At 33.8% G+C, this 23,960-nt stretch overlaps 2 protein-coding genes across 4 annotated transcripts in view; both read left to right on the forward strand.

Annotated features, from left to right (window-relative positions):
• LOC140437318 (gamma-tubulin complex component 2-like) overlaps positions 1-1,066 on the forward strand; it is a 62,167-nt gene extending 61,101 nt beyond the window's left edge. For both annotated transcript variants that reach the window (XM_072526782.1, XM_072526783.1), the window contains one exon: positions 895-1,066. In XM_072526782.1, the coding sequence (XP_072382883.1) occupies positions 895-973 (79 nt within the window). In that variant the 3' untranslated portion in view covers positions 974-1,066. The remainder of the gene's footprint in view (positions 1-894) is intronic.
• Positions 1,067-10,207: 9,141 nt separating this feature from the next.
• Positions 10,208-23,960, forward strand: part of TBC1D16 (TBC1 domain family member 16) — a 118,774-nt gene continuing 105,021 nt past the window's right edge. Inside the window, exon 1 of one of the 2 annotated variants that reach the window (XM_072526786.1) lies at positions 10,208-10,395. The gene's annotated coding sequence lies outside the window, so the exon portion shown is untranslated. The remainder of the gene's footprint in view (positions 10,396-23,960) is intronic. The other variant, XM_072526784.1, reaches the window with a different exon arrangement.

Genomic DNA, 23,960 nt, shown 5'->3' on the forward strand with positions numbered 1-23,960 from the left:
ATGACAACGTAACAATCAAAGGAAAGGATAAATTCAAATACCTGGGGTTCATAATCACGAAAAAGGCAACAACAGAGGAAGAAATTACACAAAGATTAGGACAAACAAGAACAGCAATCCGACAACTTAACTCAGTATGGTGGGATAGACACCTAAATATGAAGACAAAAACGCAGATTTATAAAACATTAGTGCGAAGTATTATGACATATGGGGCCGAAAATTGGATCATAAACAAGAAAAACAGCAGTAAGATAATAGCAACAGAGATGGAATGCCTGCGAAGATGCTGCAGAGTAACAAGAATGGATAGGAGAAGTAATGACGAAATAAAGCAAAGAACATCAATAGAAACAGACATACTAACATATATAGAACAAAAAAGACTAAAGTGGTATGGACATGTAAGAAGAGCTAGCGACAGCAGATGGATAAAAAGAATAACCGAATGGAGCCCCATAGGAAGGAGGAAAAGAGGACGACCCCGAAAATCCTGGAGGAACGAAGTAGACGACGCCATGAATAAGAGAGGACTAAACGATGGAGAATGGAACAACAGAGAGAGATGGAAACGGTTGAGCGAGGGAAGGCAGTGAATACTGTAGAATCCCTAAATATATATATATATATAAAAAATAAAATAAAAAATGAATATGACTCTCATAACAATTATTTTATTATAATTATTACAACAGTTTAACAGGTTTTACTATAATTATTGATTTTAAATTATTAAAATCCTAATACAATTCCTTTTATTAGAATCCTTGCTCTATGTCCGTCAATAGATAACCGTCCCTACATACCAACCGATATTTCCCAAACCCAAAATTTCTCAAACGGTAAGCTTTCTGGCGGCTACTTTGCCTTAAATGATACATCATTGTTTTTCAGATTGGACTTCAATTCGTATTACAGCGGCCAGTTGGAGAAGATCGGTTTGGACAGACTAGTCAAAGATTCTTCTGGATAACAGTGGTTGTAGATTTTTCATTTGTGAATGTTTATTAATGTATATGTTAAGGTAATAAAAACGCTTATTTACTAATAAAAATATAAAACTTTATTTTAAATTAATGACTTATTCCCCAAACCTCTTGAGATCATCTTATCTTGTGATTGTCTGATCGGACAATAATCCTTTATTATAAATATATTATGGATGCACGTATCAGGTTAAAGAAAACTAAAAAGTCAAACCAAGTCAATAAAAAAGTATTTGTACGTGACGTTACACACCATACTAGAGTCGGTCTAAAGAGATAGAACACTTTTGACACTTGAACACACAGTTAGGGAACTCTTTACGCTGGAGTGACGGATAAAATCGACCGTCCAATTGTTAAAACTATGCAAGCTCCAAAAGTATCATCCTTAACTCTTTCAGGAGCAAAAACGTTTTTTTTTGAGCAAACATAATTGGCTCTAGGTAGGCAGTAGTAGAAAAAAATAAGTATATATTGATATTATATTACAAAATAGCAAATGGCTCAAGAAAATTAAATATTTATATAAAAACTCATTCGAACATTTAATTAGTAGAATGCAGTGGTGGTACCCAAAATAAACCACAGCGCATATTGGTAAAGATTATTTCCAATGGTATACTTCGAAATTTCGAAAGAGTCTTACTTTCGATTAACAAAGAGGAACTTTGCATCCAGAAAACATCCAGTTGGAAAGAATCATGAATATTATTAGACGAACATGTTCATAGAGTGTGGAAACCACTTATGGAATAAAATTGTTTGTGTCCTTATTATAGAAAATAATAAAAAACTCTGGGACACGTTAACTTTTAAATTTAAATGTGCGCTTTTTAAACACAAATTTAAATGAACAGGGTGATCCACGCAAATCTGGCATAGTCAATAATCCTTATTTTTAATGAAACACCCTGTATATTTTTGTTTTTAAAAGATTCATAACAACCTGATTTCAACGAACTATATCATGTAGGGTCTATAATGAATATTACAAGGTGAAATATTGAAATTAATAATTTATCACGTGTTATGGTATTATTTTAAATTAGCTAAATACAGACAATACACTTCTACTTCTGTTTAGTAACCGTGTTAACATTTTGTCATGAATAGGTAAAAACTGCTAATTAAAGTAAATCGGTAAATAATGCGGATTGTTATCCATCAGTTGTTGGTGTGTTGACATTTAACATTAAAATAATAAATTCCTAATTAAAAGCTAATTTCTTGCAGAAATAAAAATGAAATATTTAACTGAGACCCACCAAATTGAGATTTTAATGATGATCGGTTACGGGGAGAACTGTAGAAGTCAAGTTGAAGTAGCAAACTTATTTAATCAGAGGTATCCTCAGTTGCCTAATATTGCACAAGGTACTGTGTCTAAAATTTATACACAATTCAGAGAACTTGGACATGTCAAACAACTAAAAAGAAAACCTAACTTCAATGAAGATGAGGTGAAAGTGGATATTTTGTTAAGTGTCGCAGAGAATCCAACGTCAAGTTCACGTCAAATTGCACATCAAAATAATGTGAGTCACATAACTATCCTAAGGTGTCTCCATGAAGAAAAACTTTATCCATATAAATTGACTTTTGGTGCAGGAGCCAACAGTCGACGATCCAGATCGTAGAATAGATTTCTGCGAAAGAATGATGGATAAAATTAACACAAATGAAAAAGTTCTTTGCACAATTCTTTTTTCTGATGAATCAACATTTAAATTGAACGGAGAGGTAAACCGACGAAACTTTAGATATTGGTCAGCGGAGAATCCTCATTGGATGCGTGAGACCCACACTCAGTATCCTCAAAAGTTGAACGTTTGGGCCGGTATTATAGGAGATCATATTATTGGTCCTAAATTTGTAGATGGTAATTGATAGAGGAAAAATATTTAAGCATGCTAAGAAACGATGTTCTTCCTCAGTTGGCTAACTTATATCTCAATTCAATAGATCCGACCCTACTGCATGAAACTGTCTGGTTCCAGCAGGACAGTGCAACACCCCATTATGCTTTAATGGTGAGAAATTACTTGAATGAAGTCTTCTTCAATAAATGGATTGGACGAAGGGGTACTATTGAGTGGCCGGCTAGGTATTATTTCTTGTTCTACTAAAAATGTTATTGCTGACTACATTGATGTTTTCTTACATTGTAAAAATGTAGGAACCTAAATTTCCTCTAATATTATCACAATAAATATTTAGAATAATAGTAGGTATTCTTGAATATCGGCATTTCTAAAAACTACTAAAATAGGTTCCACACAATTTAAAAAACGTTGTTGACTTAAATTTTAATTAATGCACGGTTAGTATCAGTTATTATTTAATTTTTATTGCATTCTTCGATTGTCTAATTATTATTTAAATAGGCCACTATTTAACAACTAAAAATAAGCTATCTATCATAACATTGACGTCGATAAAATCATAGCTGTACTTGAAGGAAATGGAAAAAGGTAAAATCCAAATGTTTTTGATAATTACTTCTTTGGAAATAATTCAAAGGTTATATATTATGTGAAAGAATTGTCCTTTTCCATGTCACAAGAGAATAGTTTTATAATAATGGCGATTAAAATAAAATATTGTTCTGAAGCTATTTTCTTGTGGCATCTTATAATATGCTAGATCTCAAATATTTAAACGCGCATGGGAAAATGAACATAAGGTTCAATGGAATGATTCAAATATAGCCCTAAAAGAAACAGATGGTAAAAAAAATCAAAGAAGCGGCTCTAATTATGCTAAATGAGACCAATTGTGTCGCAAATTTTAAAGAAGCTTAAGAATACAGTAGAATCTGGTTACCCATATTAAAAAAAGGAAGTTAAGAAAAGGAAAATACCACTATTAGTAAGTCAGTACAATTCTGAAGTCTAACTTTAATTTCTTGTTGCGGTTTTCTCCAGATTTAGTAAATTTGTAGTTTGTTTTCATTCTCCGCCACACAAAAACGTCATTGTTTGTGTCTTTCAAATCTATATATGCTTATGTTATAAAACTGATCTTTGGTACTCTTCTAAAAGTTATGAAGTGCAAAGTAGAAAAGATCAATGTCATCTACTGTCTCAATACTTGTAGCGATATTTTGTAAAAAAACTCTAAATCGTGAGTTATTCCTCTTTGGGAGTATGGGTTCATTAAATTATTTATTAGAGGAAATGCCTCATCTCCAATAAAAACATCAGGCACTAACTCAGCACTGCCAGAAACTATAGTTTCGTTAGGTACATTTGGCTGGTTTACCATCAAGTGTTTACACATTCCTGTTTGACTTCATATTCCTCCATATCTTCATCCATATCCATCCATTGGTACCCGTGTAAACATATAAAAACTCGTAATTTGTATTGACTATCGCAAACAATACTACTCTAAAAGTATCTTCGTAATTATAATAAAATGAACTGCTTTTGCTGTTGCCCCCAAACAGTTGTCAAATGTTGGCACATGTTTTTAAAATCATTTGCAACGCCACTCTTGTTTCCGATGGAATCTGAAATAAATACATATACCTTTATTATCAACTTATTCATAATATTTAAATAATAATAATATAACTTAACCTGTGGGAGTTTTTTGTCAGTTCTTTTATAAGACGCAGCCCCCTGCGAATGGAGGATATTCTCTGGGTATTATTAGCACCAATACTCAGAGGGTAGCAGGATTACCTACCGTGGAGAAAAAACTAACACCTGGCAGTAGGTATAAAATTCAAACCCATTAAAATGGTGATTATTGATTTATGTTTAGGGTCGCTGCCTGGGGATTGTCTGGAGCCGGCGCTGAATGTGACAGCATGCGGAACGTCGGTGGCAGGGTATTGAGGAGGCGTGCCCCTGTCATACAATCAGCTACAGCCCAATAAGAAAAACAACCATAAGCGAGTCAGACAACAACAAGAGTTCCACTCGCTGAAGGTGCTACGCTGGAACATCAGCCGGCGCTCGATCAAGCGGGACGACCGAGGTTACGCATGAATGGACTGTGTCCATAAATGAAAATATTTTGCGCTTTTATTAAAAGGTGACAAACCTCGGCCAAGAAACGATCGGCTATCGAAAAAATCTGTATGCCGAATTTTGCAGAGAGTACCCAGAAATGCAAGTATCTGAACAACGAGTAGAAAATCAATACTGGGTAATTATCAGAAATAATCACATTCCAGAGACTAGACGCAATACCATCAGAAGCGAAGTCGAACGGAAGATTCATAATCAAAAAAGTAGTTTAAAATCAAGCCCCTAATGAAATATAAGAGCAGATTCCTGAGGTTGCACGACAAAGTTGCATACAACAAACTCAATCTGAGAATACACAGAAGGATAACAACGAGTTGCGCGATAGCCTTGTTAACGAAATGACACGCGTCGTACAAGAGTTTAATGGAACAAACCCACTTAGCAGACAGCCGCTACCAAGAGTAAACTCTTGTAAGAAACTAGGTGCACTGTTACAAATTGTGAGTACTGAAGTTCTGCCCAATTATGTCGTAGAAGCCCATAAATTGGAATATATGCATATGTTGATTTACTGTGCAGTAACAGCAGTTATGGATATTAAGATCAGAACACGACGGGGTAATACTATCAGAAGGACAGATAACAGAGTTGCACCTTGAGAAAAACGGCTGCTAAGGCAAATTGAATCAACAAGTAGAAAAGTAATCAGAAGAGCCAAAGAAATAATGCTAATCACCGCAAGATACTCACAATATAATCCAGAAAATAATACAGCACAACAACACGCCTGGATACATTAAAACAAAAGATTTCCATTCAAGGGCTGACTAAGGAGATACAAAATTAGTAACATACGGAAATCCGACAATACGATTTTTGAGAATGCCAAGAAAACGTTTTGTCAGAAACTCAATTCTACTGCAGAAAGTGCCAATAAATTGTACCCAAGCCAAGAAGAATTCGAGAGCTTTGGGGAAATCAACTTTCCACATCAGCTGCTTTTAACATCAATTCAGGATGGATAACTACTGAAGAAGTTTCAAATATTATCAAAGAAGATATATATATATATATATATATATATATATATATATATATATATATATATATACATATATATATATATATATATATATATACATATATATATATATATATATATATATATATATATATATATATATATATATATGTATATATATATATATATATACATATATATATATATATATACATATATATATATATATACATATATATATATATATATATATATATATATATATATATATATATATATATATATATATATATATCAAAATAACTGGAAATCTCCTGGACCAGACGGCGCTCAAAACTTCTGGCTTAAGAAGTTCTGGAGTATTCATGAATGCTTATCAGCATTACTACTACTACTAAGGATTTCCACAGTTTTCACTGTCTTCCTTCACTCAACCGTTTTCTCCAATTTTCCCTGTCATTCCAGTCTCCATCTCGCAGGGTTCTTTTCTCCATAGCCTCGTCGATTTCATCTCTGAATGACCTTATCAGCATTAATTAATCAAACTATTTCTAATCCGCAGCAAATACCATCTTTCCTAATCCAGGGAACAACTTATTTAATACCAAAGGGTCAAAATAACACCCAAGATCCAACCAAAGTATCGCCCAATTACTTGTCTTCCAACTATTATAACTTGATCACATCCTGTGTAACCCGGCGTATCTACCAACACTGTGCTCTAAACAAGATCATAAAGCCTCAACAGAAAGGATGTGCTAAGAGTTCCATGGGCTACAAAGAACAACTTTTTATTGATTCTTAGATTTCTAATCAAGCATATATGTAGCAAAAAAGGAATCTTTTTACTGCTTTCATCGACGTGTAGATATGTTAAAAAAGTCGATGATAACATAGTGACCTTTTAAAAACATATAATGTCAGATTGGAAGACAAAAATTCACCTCAGGAGAACCTCCTAGAAAACATAAAAAAGCTGGGTCTGAAAGAACATCTATGCAGAAAGCTGTACTACTCTCGACGTCCAGATATGTACGGAAATTTTGATATTTCAGCATACCAAGTCACCTAGGGCTTGATAACAGGGCTTGAACCCCACCAAATCTCAATCCTTTTGATACCGTAGGTATCTGGGACGAGTGAATTTTTCCCTTAGTGAGAGTGAGAGCAGTATGGCTAAATCTGGATATAACTTAATAATAATAATTATAATTGTTTTTTCTTTTTTAGACAGATGGTGATGGTGGTAGTGAATACGAAAGAGAATATGTATCGCCGTCATCGCATTTACAGCCCCTTTCTGTTTAGAAGGTCATGCAACTTTGGTAGAAAAAACGTGTTGGAGTTAGCGCATGACATCTTACTATTAGTACAAATAATGATAAAAACGAAAATGAGTATATAATTGCGGGAAAAGATAGGTTTTAACTGCAAGGAGTGGAACAACCCAAAACAAAGAAATCTACAAATCGGCATTGATAAAATATGAGAAATGGGGGTAAACTATTGTGAAAATCTAAATAAAAATGACAAGATACGAGCACTAGCGTACATTATAACGTATATTCCATTGCAATAAGATCTTCCTTTATATCTTTACTGAACCTGCTACAACTTATCGAAAAACCTAGAGAATTTTAGTATTAATTGTTTAAACTTCATTTATTATTTTTAATACATATTTAATGCAGAATTTCGTCAGCAACCCTGTTCTGCCTCCCAAATGCGATTATAATTAGCAATCGTTATGAGAGTCCACCCTGTCAGGCAGCGTTGTAGAATAAATGTTCGATGAAATCCACGTCTCGTAATTTTATACTTTAAGAACAGTTCATAACTAGCATAATATACAGTTCATTCCGAAGGAAGTAGTTTCTTCACCAATGATAATATGTTTCAAGGAATATCAAAAGGCATTTGATTGCATTAGTAGGTAACATCTTTACGCTAAAGTATAAAGAGGTGTTAGACACGGGTGCATCCTAAGACTCGACCTTTTTAATCTATATGGTGAATTTGTCATGAGAAAGTCGAGGGATGAACTTGTTAAGTGGCTGAAATACCAATCTGTAACTTGGGATTCGCTGATGACACTATACTAATAGTAGCAATAGATCAAGAATTGCTGGATCTTTTGCGAAGAGCTAAGTTCGAAAAAAAGAAATTCTGACTAAAAAGTAATAAAAACAAGACATAGATAATGGTAGTAGACATAATTCGCATTGTACAACTAAAAGGCAGTTTACACGAATATGAGATGGTAGACAGCTGCTGCTACTTAGGTTTGATGATTAATAACAATGGGACTTGCAAAAAAATTGTTCGAAAGCCAATTGCCAAGGCAAAAAACGTGATGAGTCGCTTAATAAAGATATGGAAAGATAGATATATCTATTAAACAACCCAAAAAGCGACTAATAAAAACATTAGTCTTCTCAATATTTCTGTATGGTACCGAAACTTAAACTCTCAGTACTCTTCAGCACTTCAGAACTTTTCAGTACTTTAAGCATAAAGGATATTAAGAGGACTGTCACCGACTCGGTGGACTGGCCAAATCTGGCATTCAACGGTCCGTTCATTCTATGAAACACTTAGGGCAGCTAAAGAAAAAAACTAATGGAAGCATCTAGTTTGCTGTATTAGGTGAAACCATAATCCCCAGTAACGACAAGAGAAGCATAGTGTATATTTGTAATAAGTAGGTTTATTCCTCTGAAATTTTCTGGAATTTTTTATTATCTTTTTTAAATTATAGAATCGTGGTAAGAATACGCCAAGAGTCAGGTAACACGTGGTATATAAGAATTTTTTAATTTGAGCGTTCTTAGTTATTAAGAGAATATATTTTCTCCATACTTTATTTTCAATAATTCATTTGAAATTTTGTCTGGACCGATTCATTATGTACTTTTGTTAACTTCTCTTGTACTTTAATATTCGTTGTTCTATTGATATTAACGTATGTATCTAATATTTATCGAATTCTTCCTTTAAAATAGGACTTTGTACAATCATTCATAGGCTTTGTGATCTTAAACTTTCACGAAATCTCGAATTCAAACCTTATTGGAATGTGATTTTTTCCCTGTTGGATGTTCTTTACGTAATACCCCCTTTACATGCAACTCACTTCCGCGGCAGTGAGCAGGGAATTGAGCAGGAAAATTAGCAGCTTGAGTATGTAAATACGTCGCTCGCGCTGCCATTACTCATGCCACTGCCGCTGTCGTACGCTCCCTTCGTTGGCGTTTTTTGGCGGAAATTAAAGGATTTGCAGTGACTGTTTACATGCTGCTCGCTGTCTTGTCGGTGCACGGACTTTGAGTTTATTGTTTGGTAAATTTTTCGTTAACTATGGTTGAGTGGAGCAATGACCAAGTGCTGAAGTTTTGAGAGCTCTATTCTAGTGAGATATTGTTGTGGGATTCTTCACATAAATACCACGGTTTCGCACGATGTACCCGATGCGGTTTCGCACGATGCGACCGCACAATCAGCGAAATTGCTGGTTATGATAAGTTTTCAGACACTTTAAATAAATAATGCAAACTTTGGTAACAGTCCCCAGTGGCCAAATATCGTAATGACAGCCAAGCGTATTTTTGGTTGTATTATAATTCTTACTTAAGTCTGTTTTTTTTTATCATGGACTCAATTTTCTGAAACAAAAATTCAAAATCTAAGCGTGACATTCTGCAAAAGTTACAAAATTCTCCGGATTCCTCACAAGTCAGTTCATTGAAAAAGTTTGTCATATTTTCTCTGTAAAAAAAGTTTGAAGCCATTTTCAGATTATTATCCAAATAAAAGACTTTTTCGACATCGACGTTTTTTTTTCTTCCTCGTTTGTTTTTAAAACGTTACGATAAATTCGTGAACTTAAAACATACAGAGCTGTCGCCGACAGTGGGCAAGTAATGGCGGCATGTAAAGGGGATATAAGAGACTTTGGGTAACATTTCAGTTTTTCTTTAAATTAAGTTTTAATGTAGATTTATATGTTTCATTAGAAAAATGGCAATAAAAGGAATAAAAACTTCAAAAAAGGTATAAAGAATATATATTAATACTCCTTAAAAGTATTTATTTACATGAATTTCGATTATATTGTTTTCCAGTAACTGTTATGTGACGCTCGACGCCTATGGTAAATTTTCCGATTCGCTATTTGGGTACCTATTTTCGTAGTTATACAGTATATTTTTCGGATCTATTATCAATGTTAGGTTACTTCCCAGTGTTATTTGCCTTATCGCCTTTCAGTGTAGTATATAAAGTTACTTTCGATACAATAAATGTTTGTAAACTTTTTATTGTGTCGTGAATGTTGTGATGATACGGACATTTTCAGTTACACATTTTCTGTTGATTGGATACATGAAAAGAAATCAAAGTTCATCACTGACCGGTAAGTAAATTGTGTGTGAATCATGTGATCATCAATTTTGATTTCTAATACATATAGTTTATTACCTATATAAATCTATAACGTATACTTAGTCTACATATATTTTATTACAAAAAAATGTGTCCTCACAAATTGTACATTATGTGTACTTTACAAAGGTTATGTGAATATTACAAACTTAATTTGGTTGGATATTTGCTATTTAAATATTGGCATATTTATCTCTCTATATTATATTTAGAACACTCCATTCTTATAGTACCTACTTATATCATGAATATTTTCCGGCTTTCATTTTTTTGTTTATTATATCTTATGATTATCTTATTTATTATTATATCTTATTTTCTTTTGCTACATTTACTATCTTTTAAGTTTGAATTTAATTTTTTTTTCATGTGCATTAAAGGCGAAATTTGGTTGATCATAGTTATTTTATAAATACCTGTAGTCTTATACCTATAGTTTTATAAATATTATAGTACCAATAGTATGTATTATAGCTTCATTAAACGTTCAATTAAAAACAAATATCGAAATCTTAATGGAATTGGAATTGAATGGATACAAATTCAAGATCAATAATTCAATATAAATCATTAAACACAGATACTTAATTCCCATAGAGAATAGTTAACTTGCTATGTTAAAATAAATATAGACTAGAAGCCCATGGGACATTTTAAGGATTCATTTGACCCAGCATGAATCACACATAAATCAATATTACAATAATATGTAATAACAACTTTAGAAACTATAATTTTTATCGCTACAGGTGGCTACACAGGTAAGGTAAACTTACCACTCAAGAGAAAGGTATTTTGGTAAAACATTTTCGTATAAAAAAACATAACTTAGGTAGGTAATACAAAAATAATGCCGTACAAAAATATTGGTACCAGTAGCAGGGACAATCTTTGCTTTTCGGAAAATTTTGACCCCATTTTTGGTAAATTAATACAGTACGGCATTTATACACATAGTTTCAGATAGTTATTTAGCTTACTTTTTTGCAGTGCCGTACATATCGGATGGTACAGGGATGCGAAATATAAGGCACAGCCCCTGATTTTACCCCCATTCGCTAAGGTCATTGAAAAATGTACGGTATCAATTCCAAATGATTACTTGATGCGTAAAAGAATTTTTGGCACTATGCCGTCTAAAAGTTATGGTTCTTGCAAATTTTTATAAACAGTTATGTGTATTTGGGAATAGAATTGTTGTTTTTTCGGTAAGATAATTATTTCTTTATTTAAATTTCCCTGTGATGTGTGTAAATACTGTCGCTGTTATTAGTTATTTAAAAGTGGCCAGATTAAAAAAAAATTCATGCCGTAGATTTTTAACTGATAGATTTTGCACAGCTGATATAGTCATCAGCTGTGCAAATCTTATATCTTGAAATGTAACATTTTTTAGGGCTTAGCGTGTCTTTCTTAGAGCACGCAATTTTATCCTTGTGAGGTGTTGGGAAAATAAGTATAAGCTTAAGTTCAAGTTTATGGGGCCACCACCCTTATCCGCGGCCGCCATCTTGAAAAAAAGAGTTGCAAAAGGTTTTCGCGCCGTATCTCGTAAACTAGCAACCCTACAGAAAATTATATTGAGTATAATTTGTAGCAAATTAAATTGTCTACAACTTTATTCATATTTTTTTTTATCATAAATGAAAAATAAATAAGTTATAAACAAAAATAACTAAAAATCTATAAAAAAAAAATTTCTTTTGGGCCTTATACAGAATAATTTTTAGAATTAAACTTAGTTTTCTATTATATATTTTTTTATTCGTAGCATTTTAAATTAATTTATCATGTTCAGAAACAGTATTCCTATGTTATTATTAATTTGCTATCGACCCTTTCCGCCAACACAAAACTTATTATTATTAATTATCTTAAGATAAATTTCTTAGTAATGAAACGAACAAAACAAATTTAAGATACCTTCTCAAAACTGCTCTTCAATTTAGGCACTTAGCAACCTGAAAAATAATAATTTTCTTATGAGTTTTCCAGCCTCAAAAGTGCGTATTTTCGCTTTTTTTGAGATTTTAAATTTTTTATGACTTGAAAACTATCAACTTCAGGAAAAAATGACAGACTTTTTTTGTTTAAAATAATTCAACAAATCAAAGGCAATGAAACAGTTGATCGGGTTTATATAGAACCCCCGTAAAACCGAGAAGAATCAGACGAAGATTCCGGAGATGAATCTGGTGGTGGACTAGACAATTTATCAGGCAAACAACTTCAAGCGTCTGCAGAAATAGTATTCAATAGTGGAGAACGAATTGGTACTGACGATTATGGAAATACTGAAGATATTGCACATAAAGACTCTAATGAAGGTAATACCATACTCCATACTAAATCTGGTAAAAATAAAAAAAATAAAAAAATAGTAAACTGGTTGAAAAATCGTGACTTACCCGAGATTACAAACCAAAAGATATTTCCAATTTCAAATTTCTCGAAGTATGAAAATATGTCACCAGTAGACCTGTTCGAGCTTTTCATTACTGATGATATGATATCATACAGTTACTTTGTGTTGAGGCTACTCGATACGCTCAATTTAAAAATTGTTAGACCCAAAAATTACAACAGAAGAAATGAAATGCTTTTTAGCAATTCTTATAGTTTCTGGTTATGATAAAAAGCCATCAAAAAAAAGTTACTGGGATTCTGGAGATGATATGCGAAACACAGCCGTTTATAATTCCATGCGCCGTGACAGATTTATTCAGATCATGAGATTTGTGCATTGTGCCGATAACACTCTTCTTGAACCCAACGACAAACTGACTAAACTCAGACCTCTTATAAATAAGATAAAAACTAACTTTCTGAGACATTACATTCCGGATCAAGAAATCGCCTATGATGAAAGCATGATCGAATACTTTGGAAAACACGGATGTAAGCAGTATATTCGAGGGAAACCCATCCGGTTTGGATATAAAGTCTGATGTCTCAATTCCAAAAGCGGTTACCTTATCAATTTTGAGGTTTATCAGGGAAATATGCCAAATTCTAATCGAGAGCATCAAGAAAAATTTGGTAAAGCAACAGCTCCGTTATTGCAGCTTATTGAAGAGATGCCCGAGGAAACTAGATCATTGCCATACTATTTTTATTTTGATAACTTATTCACATCCATCGATATTCTTTATTATTTAAAAGAGAATGGTTATGAAGCAACAGGGACAGTTAGAGAAAATAGACTAACAAAGAATTGTCCACTCCGTACAGTAAAAGAGTTAAAAAAGACACCTAGAGGTACTTATGACTATGCTGTAACCACAGATCAACAAGTAATGGTGACACACTGGATGGATAATTCTGTAGTTACTGTAGCATCAACTGTTCAGGGAGTTTCTCCAGTATCGAATGCAAGCCGATACTCATCGACTGAAAAAAAGAAAATAGGGATTCCTAGACCTAATTGTATTGGAAAATACAATGCTTTTATGGGGGGTACCGATCAAATGGATGCGAATACAAATGTTTATAGAGTTGGAATTAGAGGCAAGAAATAGTGGTGGCCCATCTTTACTTGGCTACTAGACACATCTATCCAAAATTCGTGGATAATATATAGAAAACATCACCCAGGTGCACCCCAACTGAATTTTCGAAGAGAAATAGAACAAGTGTATTTAAAAAGGTTTCAAAATCTACCTAAAGCTGCTGGACGATCAGCTACATATTCACCTGAAAGCAGGATTGCTGTCGATATTAGGTACGATCACAGTGATCACTATGTTGAATATGTTCCGAATGATAAAAGAAGACGTTGTGCTGGCAGTCACGCACAATCGAGCGCTGTGAGAACACAATGCGGCAAATGCAATGTAGGGCTGTGTATTCAGTGCTTTAGTGACTTTCACAAACAAAATTGAAGCTTTGTAAGCGATTTTCATATTTTCATAATTTTTGTAAACTTAACAATAAAAATACATCTTTCCAAATATTTGTTTAGTTTAGTAGTATAGGGGACTACTGTGTCATACACTCGCGATCATAAAATCCGGGTCATCTTGAAAATTTCAAGTTTCTTCAATATTTTTGCCTCTGGTGCAGTAATAACCTTTTTTTGGCTAATGTATTTTTTATTTGTCATCAATGTTTGATTTGAAAGAAAAAAAAATGGTTTTTTATTGTTTTTATTGAAAAAAACAGAAAACAAATCAAATTGTTGATAAAACAGACATACGAAAAAATATGGAAAATACAGAAAGTGGTAAAAAATCAGTGAAATTTCAATGACCAATATCGTGTATTGCCTCCCCTTGCACTAATAACCTCTTGCAGACGACGGGGCATACTCTCAATTTTTCTTCGGATTACATGTTGTGGTATGTTATTCCACTCACTCACTAACAGATCCTTAAGCTCCTGTGCGTTGTTAGGAGGAGGTGTATGGGTTTGAATACGTTTTTTTCAAATCGTCCCAGAGATGTTCGATGGGATTCAGGTCCGGAGACCTAGCTGGCCAAGCTACCCTCGTAATTCCAACTTCGTCCAAGTATTACATACTGATCCTGGCAACGTGCGATCGCACGTTGTCCTGCATAAAAACGGCATTTTCTCCAAGCCCTGCCATGTTGGGCATAACATGTTCTTCCGGAATCTCCGTAATGTACCTTCGTGCAGTTAGGGACCCATTTTCGATAAAGGGTAATTCTGTGTGGAAGTCGGAAGATATACCTCCCCAAGCCATGACCGAGCCTCCACCAAATGGCATTCTTGGAGCAATGCAGGCTTGTGAAAATCGTTCACCGGTTCTCCTCCAAACTCTTACACGTCCATCGGGTCCAGTTAGATAAAAACGGGATTCATCTGAGAATAACACTTTGCTACAATCGTTAATTCCCCAACGCGCGTATTGTCGAGCAAAAGCTAGTCGTGCAACTCGAGGCACCCGGCGACGTGGCGGTCCTCTAGCCATTACCCGAGAAGATAGTCAAAAAGAACGAAGTCTTCTTCTGACTGTTGCAATACTAAAATTGCGATTTCGTACTTCCTCTAGACGATTTTGATGCATAACCGCTGTTGAGGTCCGGTTTCGTAAAGACTGAAACACAAGGAAACGGTCATCTGGTGCCGTGGTCGTTGTTCTTCGTCCAGAGCCAGGTCGCCTAGTTAGCAAACTTGCCTACTGAAAGTGTTGAAGCACTCATTGAACCGTAGAAAGGCTTACGCCAACAGTTCTTGCGACTTGCCGTTGAGTGTGACCGTCTTCCACAAGTGCAACAATTTGTGCCGTTTCAACAGTCAAAGGCATTTTGGTCAAAAAATAAACACTAATAATGGCACTAATAAACACTAATGGTGGCAATAATAAACGTTTGTCCGTTGCATTTGAACAGAAAGTCGAAGCACAAACGAAACATTTAAAACAAGCGGAGTTACAGGTAGCGTTCATTTCGGGAAGTGTGCACTTTACCGCGAAATTGGTACTATTGGAATTCTTTGTTACAAAGAAAACCGCAACAATTCTCAGAAACATGCATTAGTTTGTATTTGTGTTCTTATTATTTACGATAAAGCTCGTTAAAAAAGAAATATCGGTGATTTTCAAAGTGACCCGGATTTTATGATCGCGAGTGTATATGGCACATGCTGTAATATTGTTATTACCAGACGGGTATTTAAAATATTAGTTATATACAATATTTGGACACCCCTATTATAGAAAATATGAAAAATTACAGCAAATTCCAAAATTATAAAATTCAGTACTTAATGGGTTAATATTGGTTTTCTTCAAAAACTTGCTTCTATTTCTAATTGCAAATCCCTGTTATGTGGGCCTAGGGCTAGGTTATTAATCGTAGTATAATTTTAGATTTACAAAATATTATATTTACAAATATTGTGCTTATAGATTCTCCATTGCTTTTTTTACTATTTTTCTCCAAGTTTCTTGTTCCAGTGCTTTATTTTTTCAATCCGTTAGTTTCACTGTCTTTAAATAGGTATCCCTTTATTCTCTATCCATGTGCTGTTACGTATGACGTTATTTTAGATTCATCATATAATATTCCGATCTCTATGTTTTTTTCCATCGTCTTAGTTCTCATGTCATCAATGAGTGTCTAATCAAATAGAGAAATAAATAAAGATCTTCCAGTGATAGATATTAATACTGTTAGAAGGAAAATCCTAAAATAAAAATCTTATATGCACAAAATTGATCTTTTAAAATTTCACTTTTGCTTTAAGGGGTTACAAAGTCTTGTATTTTAAAAAAATCTTTTTATTTTTTTATTCAATATGAAAGTATGGTACTTTAAGAGTATTCACACCAAATTTGAAGTAAGTTCGAGCAATATTACCGGAGCTATAGAGGTTTGAATATCACGCGGTCGGTATGTGCGCTCTCAGTCTAAAAACTTTAAAAACGCGTTTTTCTCGAAACTTTATTCTTCCGAGCGATAGGCATGATTTTTCGAAATTGAATCGATCAATTTTGCTGAAACTTTGCACAGTTCATCTGGTTCATCACAGTTCAAGGTTTTAAATAACTGTGAATGAATTACATTTTTCCTATTCTCATCGTTTTTAAAACATTTTTTTTTTCATAATAAACAAGAACGAATCGATCGATTGAAAATCCTTTGTTGAATCACCAAACAATAGTATAAATATGATATGTGTAAAGTTTCAGCAAAATCGGTAGATTCGTTCTCGAGAAATCGTGCCTTCTCTTCTTCTTATTGTATCGTCTTCTAACGAAGGTTGGCGATCACTTCTTGAGACGCTTTCCTATCTTTTGCAACGTGAAATATCTGTTCAACACTGAGGTTAGTCCAATCTCTCATAGTCCTCAGCCAATATTTCTTCTTTTTTCCCAATCTCAATCTGATAACCATACTCAATTTATTATTTGTAAACATTGACTTGTATTGTCGCCCTCTCTAACGGTTTATCCTCCAATCTCAGATATATGTTATCAGCAGGGGTTTTCGAGATCACCATGTATGTGGTTTTATCTATATTTATTGTTAGTCCCATTTTCTACTTTCTCTGTTAATGATTTCTATAAGAATTTGTAAATCTTCTATATTTTCTGCCATAATTGCGATATCGTCTGCAAATCTTATGTTATTAATAATGCTCCTTCTAATCCTTACACCTTCAGTTCTTTCCCATAGTGCTTGCTGAAATATTAGTTGGGAGTACATATTAAATAATTGTGGCGACAGCACACATCCCTGTCTGACTCCTCTTTGAACTTCTACTTGGTTTCTCTCCCTATCTTTCACCCTTACGACAGCTGTTTGATTGTAGTATAGATTTTTGATTAAATTAATATCCTTGCTAACCGCCCGGAAAAACAAAGTTTCGAGAAAAACGCGTTTTTAAAGTTTTTAAACGGAGAGCACACGTACTCACCGCGCGGTATTGAAATTTCTGTATTGCTCGAATTTACTTGAAATTTGGTGTAGATACTCTTGAAGTACTATACTTTTATATAGAATAAAAAATAAATAGATTTTTCAAAAATACAAGAACGATGTAACCACTTAAACTGAATTTCGTTCAGATTAAGGGGTTACATAGGTCTTCTCAAATCAAATCCTCAAAATACTGAAGTAAAAATCAAAACATCAAAATAAACGTATTTTTAAATAAAATTGTGGTTATTACCCAATAAAAATAATAAAAATCATTAAAATATCACAAGAAAATATACTGCACGGCTCAAGTTAGGGATATTGCCAATATAATGATAGTGGTATTTCATTCTACAACAATTAAAAATTGTTTAACAGCTACTACTTGACCGATTTTGCCCATCCTTCGCAAATATAGTAACTACAATAAAACTCACATTCTGAAATGTGTTTTAAATGTTTTTATTATTTATTTTAATAATATAAACCATTAACAAACATGCTTACTTTCGGGTTTTTTATTTTGCAATAACTTTTTTGTTTATAAGAATTTTTTAATTTAGAAAATCTTGTTTTAAAGAGCAAGTATTTTCAAGAAAGTCGTCTGTTGAACGTTTTATCTAGAATGCGTTCTTTTTTCACAATATCGAAACGAATGAAAAAAGTCGCTTTTTTGCCTAAATGTCATGACGCAGTAAAAGTTTCGATAACCACGAGATAATACGTCTGTTCTATTGACTTTCCCCAGACATGCCAGTTAAAAAATAGCGCCTAGAAATTTTTAGGTTTTTCAAGTGATTTTTCGTCTTCGTTTCATGGATACTATAACTATAAACAACATAAATTTGATTTAGTTTAATTACTTATTTCTTTGAATAAAAAAAAGTGTTAATTGTTGATGTAGATAAGTGACTTAATTTATACAGTTGTATAATTGTTGTATTATTGTTTATTTAATTTTTAGCTATATCCCTAACTTGTGCCTCGCAGTTTAGTTTCAGAACTGTAAACACAGATAGCAGAGAGCTAACAGGGGCATTTAATACTAAAAATGATGGAGTTGGGCAAGGGCAAACATCGAAATGTTTTCATATCAATAATATAAATAAGTAAATCCAGCTTCCCGAAATGGCCATAAAACCATAGCTACTAATATGTGTCCAGTTGCCCTTCTTCTTTAGGTGCCATCTCCGTCATGGCTATTCTGATCTTATATGCTGCCGCTCTGAATAGTTCGATTGATGTGCATCCGTACCATTCCCTCAAGTTACCTTGAGGGAACCATGAGATTCTTCTCCTTCCTCCACTTCTCTTGCCCTGGATTTTCCCTTGTATAAGTTGCCCTTACAAGAGCTCAATTATAAATGAAAAGTATATAGGCGAACCCATTTTAATTATAATAGGTGGAGAATAAAGAAAAACAATGAGATTGACGAACTAAAACAGAACGTAGATAGGTATAGTAAAGGCAAAACTGGTTTGGCAATTTATAAAGAATGTTTGATCATAGGATTGTGCGAATAATACAAAGACAGAAACTCAAAATAAGAAGGACCGTGGGAAGGCCCGGAAGAGATGTATGGGAGATCTGAAAGCCATAAACAATAGAAAATGTAAAAGGAAAGGGCAGAAAGTGTTTAGCGCCAAGAGAAGATCAATTTTTCGAATAAATTTAATTCCTTATTGTTTAATATATAGAATGTATAAAAAGAATTCAATGAATTTATAAACATGTCAAATTATGTAAATACAAGTCGAAAATTGGTTTCAGCATCACACAACAGTGAATATAATATTTGCTAAAGCTTCTATCAGTGTAATTCTAGTACATCTTTAAAAAAAATATATTTGTTTCTCCGAATCTAATCAACATTACAATATGATAAAAATATGCCCTGTAACGATAAGACTACCAAAAAGAATTGAAGTCTATACCTTGCCTAGCTCAGCATCTCAAGTGTGAGTACGTCTTGTCTTAAACTAGGGATTGAACCTGAGCTCTTAGCTGATTGCAAATAAAACAAATTTTAACCAAACATATTTATTAAAAAAAATAAGAAACAATAATCAACCCTGCCAAAGCTTAGCAATAAACTAGTCAGGACGATACTTATGGCTTCGATGAGATGCTTGTGTGTCCTCCCAATTAAATGTTATATCCTCCGGAGAGCTGCAGTAACATGTGGATGTAGCCTCGTGATTAAGTGGTTAAGTAATTCTTCAATATGGTCAATAAGTTTGCCAATAAATTCTTCAATATGGTCAATAAAGCCGCCAATAAAATTTGAATGTTGTCAATAAACTAAAAATACAACAACTGGTATTAGAGACATATCAAAAGGGGCTTAACTTGCTTGCCATTTTACAAAATTACAATTAAACAAATAGCGAATGGCAAGGATAAAATGAAATATAATTAAAATTACTTAGTTAAATTCTGTTAAAAAGTCCTACATGCATATAATTAAGAACAAATCATAATCAAGAAACGTGGTTTCGAAAGAAGTAAGGTTATGAATATTGAGAATGCTGTCAGAATTATAGAATAAAGATTATGATGAAAGTACTTATCCCCAAGAGAATTTTGTAGACCATAAAATGAATCTTATAATAATGTTTGCCTTCTTTTATAAATTTCAAAAAGGCAAAAAATTATATTCCCACTACGTTAGAAAAGTTGACTGACAGAAAGTAGGGAGACTAAAAATAAAGTTAGCACAGATGTCATAGGATGTTCCTATATCATAGAATTAGCTTTTCTGTCAACACAGAACAGAATATTTTAGTCTACCGGACAGAAAGAGAGAGGCCGAATATTTATTCTACGGGACTCCAAGAGAGAGAAAAGAAAGACAGGGGGAAGAAAAGAAAAACAGAGGGCGCCAACTACTTTTTAAATAAAAAAAAATAGTAAAAACTAAATTGGAGATAAAGAAATTATTAAATTAATAAAGAAATTAAAATAAAATAATTATTTAAATATAAATTAATAAAGATGTGACGTTTATAACGTTACAGCCCTAAAGAAAAAAGATGCTCTTATGCCATATTCTGTGCATAAAATGAGCTTACTAAGAGTACAGAAAAAAATGCCAGTGCCAAAAAGGAAAATAGCGTCAGATGTTGAAAAGCAGTAGATATAAAGGGTGATTCATTTAGAGGTACTTTTTTCAACAAGAAAAAACAATGAAAAAAATTAATTTTTATTTGAAAATATTTATTATCATACAAAAGAACCTTCTTTACAATTACTTCTTAAAGATAATTTCTTTTAAATGTTGGCCATGACTACGATTAAGTTGGTTCATCCTGAAGTTCCAATTCTCGATGACTCGTTCCAGCATTCGATTGGTATTTCACCAATGACTCGAGTAATATTGGCCTTCAATGCCTCAATCGTATCTGGTTTATTTATGTAGACTTTGGGCTTTAGGTAGCTCCAAAAAAAAGAATCTAGAGGTGAGATGTTACAGGATCTAGATTGGTCCAAAGCATGAAATAGTTCACCGAATCGTTCTCGCAGTAAAGCTATGCTTTCACGGGCTGTATGGCAAGTGGCGCCATTTTTTTGGAACCAAATGTCGCCGAGACCACCAGCTTCATATTCGTGTACCAAATAGTCCGTAATCATGGCACGATAACGGTATCCATTCACATTAACATTCTGGCCGGCCTCTGTTTTAAAGAAATATGGACCAACGATTCCACAGTCCATAAACCACACCAAACAGTTGTTTTTTCAGGGTATAATGGCAACTTTTGAACATATTTGGGTTGTTCATCACCACAAATTCAGGAATTTTGTTTATTAACGTACCCATTAAGCCAAAAATGGGCCTCATTTGAACAGAAAATTTTTCTCGAAAACAGTGAATTTTCTGAAAGCTTATCCAGAACTCATCGACTGAAACGGTGACGACTCGGAATGTCGTCGGTCGGCTTCAGCTCTTGCACTAATTGAATTTTGTATGATTTTAAACCAAGATCCTTACCTAAAATACGCCAAGTTATTGCATATGACAAGCCAAACTGTTGAGAATGGCGACAAATCGATTCTTCATTATTTTCTAGTACACTATCCGTTACCACCGCTATATTTTTTTCAGTACGTTCTGAATGTGGTCTATTTGGTCGCGTGTTATCCAATAATGAAAACTGGGTTTCAAACTTACTAATCGTAAAGCGAATTGTACGTTTGGACCATAAATTGCTCTAAGCCCACGAAACACATTCCTCATAGAACTCCCATTTTCAAAATATAACTTAATATCTTTTAGACGCTGTGTCGGGCTAAGTCTTTCCATCTTAAAATGCCAAACAATACTGAATAAAAGCGAAATGTAAGTTTGACATTAATCATGCACGATCTCCAATCAAATCCCCACCAAAAAAAGTACCTCCAAATGAATCACGCTTTATTTTTTAATTTTTGTTTACAAAAGTATTCATATATTTGTATTATTTAAAATCAAAATATTATTGTGTTATTTGGAAGGTGGCATTAAGCATTTTTTATAAATTAATAAATTTATTTTTTTATTGTCGGCGATATTTATTTTTACATAATTTTAAAAAGTTGTACAACGTTTATAATATTAACTACTTATTCATTTTTACGTGAATAAAAACGGGTTTAGTTTAAAAGAGCTAATTGTCTTTTCTAGATATGTTTTGTTTGTGAATATAGGTTAAATACAGTTTGCGATAAGATATAACCTTGCCTTACTGACAAATGTTTATAATTAACTCTTTCTTTTGCTACTTTTAATTTTAGTTAAACGGTTGCTTGAGCGTTGTACAATAGCTTAGTAATTATTTTGTTTGCAACGAGATTATGCTGTTGCTAAAAGTCTTCATATATTATTACCTTATAGATGTTTCCAAATGTACTCGTATGATTCCTTGTCATCTGTTGTTTCATGGTCGATTATATTAAAGCGAATATTCTCTTCTTTTTGATCTCTCTCAGCTTTTCTCTTTTTAGGGGTCGCTGTACCTTACTTTTCGTCGCCAGTTATTTCTGTTCCATCTTCATTTCGGTTTTTATCTACCTCTTCTTTCCTTAACTTTTAACAGCTTTATCCTTCGTCCCAGATAGTTTTCATCTCTACTTCTGACTTGACCAAACCATTGCAGTCTTTGTTCTTGAATCTTTTTTGAGACTGTAGTCACCCTGGCTCTTTCTCTAATCAAGTCGTTTCTGACCCTGTCCCTTCTAGTCTTACCCAACGTCCACCTTAACATTTTCATTTCAGGTACCTCCATCTTCTTTTCCTGGATCTTCTTAACAGGCCACACTTCACCGTCGTACACCAACGCAGGTCTCACCACACTCTTGTACATCTTTTCTTTCAGCCCTTCCCCGATTTTTCGATCACAAAGTACCCCAGTCATTCGCTTCCGTTAAATCAACCAGCCTGTATCCTCTTAGCAATTTCTCAATCTAGTGTCCAATTTTCCTTTATATAGGAGCCAAGGTATTTAAATTCTCCTACTCGTTCTAGCTTTTCTCTAAGCAATTCTACGTCTCCAACCATTCCTCTTCCTCTCAAGCACATATACTTCGGTTTCGACCTGCTAACCTTAAGTCCTCCCTCTTCAATACCTTTACTAGTCATGCTTCCGACGTTAAGAGTTGCAACTCTCAGGACTAGCCTCTTTGATCACTTTAGTTCTTCAAGGGGTAGCCCTAGCTCACTTTTCGCAGGGGTCAGGCGAAGCCGCTACTGCTCGTCGCTTACGGATAATGCCCTAGCCTCCAAACTATTTTCCACGTTCCTTCTTTCCGTGGTCCTTTAGCAAGGTTTTTACTGCCGGATACCCTTCCTGACGCAAACCCTTCTTTATTCGGGCTTGGGACCGGTACTGATAGTTACAGGGTTACTTAATTAACCAAGCAACCACCAGAGGCGGAGTTATATTACTTCTCTACTGGCGTTATATTACTTTTTCTCTATAGTAAAATGCTGAGGCGAGCGTCACGGAAGTAGCGTCACAAAACGCCAATAATTGAAATAGTCCATTTACGTGACGAGAAGAGTCCGTTATACAACGTGTAAACTTTTTCAATTTCATTAAAATCTATAAGAAATCTATTATTTAAATTTTAAAAATACAGTAAACATGGTATGAAGCACTAGTCTACAGTATCGCC

This window comes from Diabrotica undecimpunctata, chromosome 3 (assembly GCF_040954645.1).
Source record: "Diabrotica undecimpunctata isolate CICGRU chromosome 3, icDiaUnde3, whole genome shotgun sequence".
In the NCBI taxonomy this organism is placed as follows: Eukaryota; Metazoa; Arthropoda; class Insecta; order Coleoptera; family Chrysomelidae; genus Diabrotica; species Diabrotica undecimpunctata.